Genomic DNA, 4,942 nt, shown 5'->3' on the forward strand with positions numbered 1-4,942 from the left:
TGTCCTTTCCCATAAAGATTTCATATCTAGAGTCTTGATCTTCTTCATTTTTAAGCATTTAATCTCTATTATCTATATTTGAACAAAAAGAAAATAAGATCAAGAAACAATTCGTTTTACAGTTAACACTCGGAACTAAAAAACTAGAGTAGATGCACCGTGCGCTTAAACTAGCTGAGAGATCCATGTGGGAATTGGTTCATGTGAAATTTAGTGGCTGGTGTATCTAAAATCTAAAATGCTCTTTGTACAGTGCAATATATGAATGACAACATCCAAATCTAGCTGAAAAACTAGATGTGCTTACCTAGTTGGCTAGTTGTTGTCCTACCTAGCTAACACGCATGGTTCTCCCGCTACCGACTGTGGCCTCAAGAGCCACCCGACCCCCTGCTGGTTGCTATGCTCCTCGTCCACCGTCCTGGCGTCCTTCGTTACCCACTTGCCTGTCGTGGCATCGTCCGTCAGCCACTGAGAGAGGGTTAGAGAGAGAGAGAGACGCAATTGGATTTGGGATCTTGCGAATGGGGGAATGGAGAATTGGGGATTGTGGGTAGAGATTTTGGGAGGGGATGGGGAATTGCAGTTGTGGTGTTGTTGCTCCCGCCTGCTTGATGCAAATGAGGATGGATCCTCCCTAAGTCAAGCAAAATGATACATATGATTTTTGGGCTGGGCCTATAGATAGAAACGTGGGGAGAGTAAACGGGCCGATTAAAGGCTATGTTTGAACAGGAAGATGAGATTCTGACCCAATTACTTGTATACATGAATATATGCCACACACACACACACACACACACACACACACACACATATATATATATAATATACATAAATTTTTGCAAAATAATTGGACTGAATGCCCTTGAATCCAATGAGGTCCGCCAATGCCTCTCACTACTACGACGAGAAGCGTGTTTCGCCGTCGGTAGAAACAACGACTCGGCGTCTTTTCAAAGTAAATTCGCTGAGAGTGTGAAAAAAAAGAGTTGATGGGTTCAAAGTAGGTTGGAAAGTACATTACAAATGTTGTTTGCACGACATAAATCATGTACTTTAGGATCACTCAATAATTTATGAGTATTCCCGTCTTATACAATTTTTGCTCATGACCGTTCTGGGACAATCTTTGCTTCCAACCTAAATAAAACTTAGCCTTCAAACAAACCGGTAAGTGTGAAGCCAAAACCTCACCATCCAAACACCGTACATATGTCCTGTTCACATACTGCTGATCACAACTATTTTCTTTTATGGTAGATCACGTATCTGTCAATAAGAATTTGATTATGTTGTCATCAATCACTAAAAAGAGGAGATTACGAAAATGATCCTATTAAACTATGATTATAATTTTGGTGATTAATGACAATATCGTCATCGGAACTAAAATGTTTGTCAAGAATATATGTTAATAGATCTTATAGATGCAATACATGAAAAAGCTACTACAACCGAGATAAAGTTGGACTGAATTAGAGAAGTCCCGAGCGAATTGACCTCACCAAAAAATCTGTTATTTAGAAGTTTATACTCATCGAAGGATTGTACACAGAGGCTGATAGACTTATCGGATTGTCTGGTGTTCTGTGGGTTAAACTTACCATAATATTTCTGATAAAGAGGGAGAAGATTGAGAACCTCACCGGATAGTTCGGTGATCTGTACAGGATAACACCGGATCATTTCTTGCAGAGATACTCCGCAGAGAAAAATGCAAGTACAGAAGACTGAAGATCAACCCACCGAAAAGTCCGGTGCTTAGTTTGTACATGCTAGAGTATAGCACCGGAGCATTTCTTGTAGAGACGACTGCAAGTGTTGAAGAATGAAGATTAACTCACCGTATAGTCTGATGATCACAGAGATAGTTGCACAAGAGCATTTTTAGGAAAAATAAGAGAATGTTTAACTCACCAGATGATCCGGTATGAATAGAATGAACATCGGATGAATGCACCGAAACATTTTACACAGAGAGACTGTAAAGGATCGGATGACTAAAGTTAACTCACTAAAAGCCCTAGTGATAGATTTGAAGGCACATCGGAGTGTCCGGTGTTCACAGAGACTTTGAGTGGAAGTCCAACGACTAGTTCCTGAGGTTGTACTCACCGGATGATACAGTATTAGTACTATTGTTCTCACCGGATCATCCGGTGTTAACAACTTTTGGAAAAATAGCTAGTTGGCGGGTTTGAGCCTATAAATACCTTTTTACTCAGTCATTTGAAGACGTGGCATGCTACTGTAGTATAGAGGAAGCTAATACACATTTGAGAAGATATCTAAGCTACAAAAATACTTAAAGTGATTATCCAAGGCGATTAAATATAAGATTAGATAGTGTTTAGTGCTTATAGGCCTAAAGTGAGTTATAGCTAGGTGCTGTAGCTTGAATAAGGGATCAAGGAGTGATCTTAGCTTATATCGAGTGGTACGTCAGTGTCTTGAAACCTTGGTGACTTGTCGACATCTTGGGTCTTGGTGGCTCAAGCTTATTGACTCTCTGACTTGGTGTGGAGCGGCGACACATGTACAGAGACGAGGAGACCCTTGTTTTGGTAGCTCAAGCTCCGAAGTGATCACAATAGCAAATGATTGAAAGAGATGCTAGTGGTGAGATCTTACTTTGGTGGCTTAGTGACTGATTGTGTTTGAGACATTATTTTAGTGACTTGGTAGCTCAAGAGCCGTGATCGAAAGAGACTTGGCGACGAGCAGCATATCCTTTGTGGAGCTTCAACTTGAATTATGGGTGACATTTATGTTATCGATACCAATGGATAAAAATCACTTGTACCGAGCTTATCTCTCTATCTTATTTACGTTTCCGTATTTAAATTTTTTTAATTTATCTTGCTAGAGTATATTGCAATCTTTTTGAGCGGAAGAATAGATATACTAGATAAACTTAGAATACATTTAGATAGAAATTGAGATTGATTTATCTTGTAAAATTTTTAAAACCAATTTAGTTTATATTTTTAAATATCCTAATCTATTCTCTCTTAAAACGTCACCATTTATCACACCATCGATAACTAGATGTATGTGATGACTTCATCTATCTTTAAAAATTATGTATCTCTAATTTTTAGTAGATATTGTGTAAATAAATAAATATTAGCGTGAATATATGGGTACATCAACGTGTCGTACCGGAGTCTCTTAGAAGATGAATATGCGCCCGCTTCCGCTTGCATCACACCACATCCGTGCATTTCTTTCCTTACCTAGTAAGAAACGGACCGTTTAAATCTGTGCGTTTCACTCCGTACGCTCGCGCATACAAAAGTCCGTTCCACACCCACTCTTTCTTTACCGAGTCCACCCGTGTGCCGTGCGACGCCTAGTTCTCAACCAACCGCTGCTGTCAGGCAGGGGCAACACCGCCATTCCGCACCGCGCCTACGGGGAATAACCCCGCGGCCGACGTCGCTGTCGCCCGTCGGCCCAGGGACGCGTACGCCGCCCGTCTCCTCCCTCTCCGCGATAAAGTGCCCCGCTCCTCCTCCTACACCCCTCGCCTCGCATCCACTCCCAACCCATCCCCCCCCCCCTCCCTGGAGCCAGAGCCCAAAGCCGTGCCTCCTCTCCTCCATCGTCTCCGGAGTCCGGAACAGAGCATCTTGCTTGCTTGGCTGGCTCCGAGCCGTCGCGTGTGACTTACACACGCCCTCTCTCTAGGCTCATGGCGCAGCGCGACAAGAAGGTGGAGGAGCCCACCGAGCTGCACGCGCCGGAGATCACGCTCTGCGCCAACAGCTGCGGCTTCCCCGGCAACCCGGCCACCAAGAACCTCTGCCAGAACTGCTTCCTGGCGAACGCTGCCCCGCCGTCTCCCTCCTCGTCTTCGTCTCCGGCGGTGTTTCCGCTGGTCGATAAGCCGAGGCCAGCTCCTATCCCGGCGCCGGCGCCGGTTTCTCTGGCCGTTGACCGGCCGGCAGCTGGGCCGGTGGATGCGAAGGCGTTGCGGTCGTCGGTCAACCGGTGCCACAGCTGCCGGAAGCGGGTGGGACTGACGGGGTTCCGATGCCGGTGCGGCGAGCTGTTCTGCGGCGCGCACCGTTACTCGGACCGGCACGAGTGCAGCTTCGACTACAAGTCGGTCGGCAGGGACGCCATCGCCAGGGAGAACCCCGTCGTGCGCGCGGCCAAGATCGTTAGGTTCTGAGAGGAGGACACCGACAGAGATCGACGGAGATCGACAGAGATCCCTCTACAGTTTCCACACTCCTTCCTTTTCTCTGTTCTTTCTTTCCTTTACAGAAATTAAAGGTGGTCTATGGCGTTATCGTGCTGTTCTTGAGAATTTCATAAAGAAGAAGAAAAGGAGGGAGAAAAAGAAGATCATGGGGGCAGCGGGCAGGCAGGCAGGAAGGAGGATGAAACAAACAGTGATACGATAATGTTGTTATAGCGGTGGTTGGGGGTGGAGAGGAAGAGATGGAGTTTGGTGTGTTGTCCTACGATCACAATCTCTATTTAATTTTCTTTTGTATAAAATATTTGGCATCTATCTATTATTCACTCAGCTTGAGCCACTACTATCTTCTTCTCATTCTATTGGTTGTGGATTGTCATGACTGCTAAATCATTGATGTTTATGGTTGGATGGATTGGTTCAGCTGCTTGTTGATTGGTAGGTGCACTTGTGTCATCATCATATAGCAATCCCTGTTTCTCTATTTTACTTGACATCATTATTATCTACGTTTATAGAAAAACGCAAGGTATTGCTATAGTAAAAAACTGATGACAAGTAAACTGATGTCAGGAGATAGTGGCTTGGTGCAATGGGATTTTTAACTGGGTCATAGGCTGGTTAGAATGGCCGTTTCGGACAGCGAGAGCTCCCCTCACTAGTTTCTTTCGATGCGACCATCCATCTCAGTTGAGTATGGATCCACGTAGTTACCACGCTGGCCAGAGGAGA

The 4,942-nt window shown here is 44.6% G+C and overlaps 1 protein-coding gene across 1 annotated transcript; it reads left to right on the forward strand.

The window, feature by feature from the left end:
• The first annotated feature begins 3,516 nt into the window (after positions 1 to 3,516).
• On the forward strand, positions 3,517 to 4,553 carry LOC133895669 (zinc finger A20 and AN1 domain-containing stress-associated protein 11-like). Its single transcript, XM_062336135.1, has one exon. The coding sequence runs from the start codon at positions 3,698 to 3,700 to the stop codon at positions 4,178 to 4,180; it is 483 nt and encodes a 160-aa protein (XP_062192119.1). The 5' UTR covers positions 3,517 to 3,697; the 3' UTR covers positions 4,181 to 4,553.
• The last annotated feature ends 389 nt before the right edge of the window (positions 4,554 to 4,942 follow it).

This window comes from Phragmites australis, chromosome 16 (genome assembly GCF_958298935.1).
Source record: "Phragmites australis chromosome 16, lpPhrAust1.1, whole genome shotgun sequence".
In the NCBI taxonomy this organism is placed as follows: domain Eukaryota; kingdom Viridiplantae; phylum Streptophyta; class Magnoliopsida; order Poales; family Poaceae; genus Phragmites; species Phragmites australis.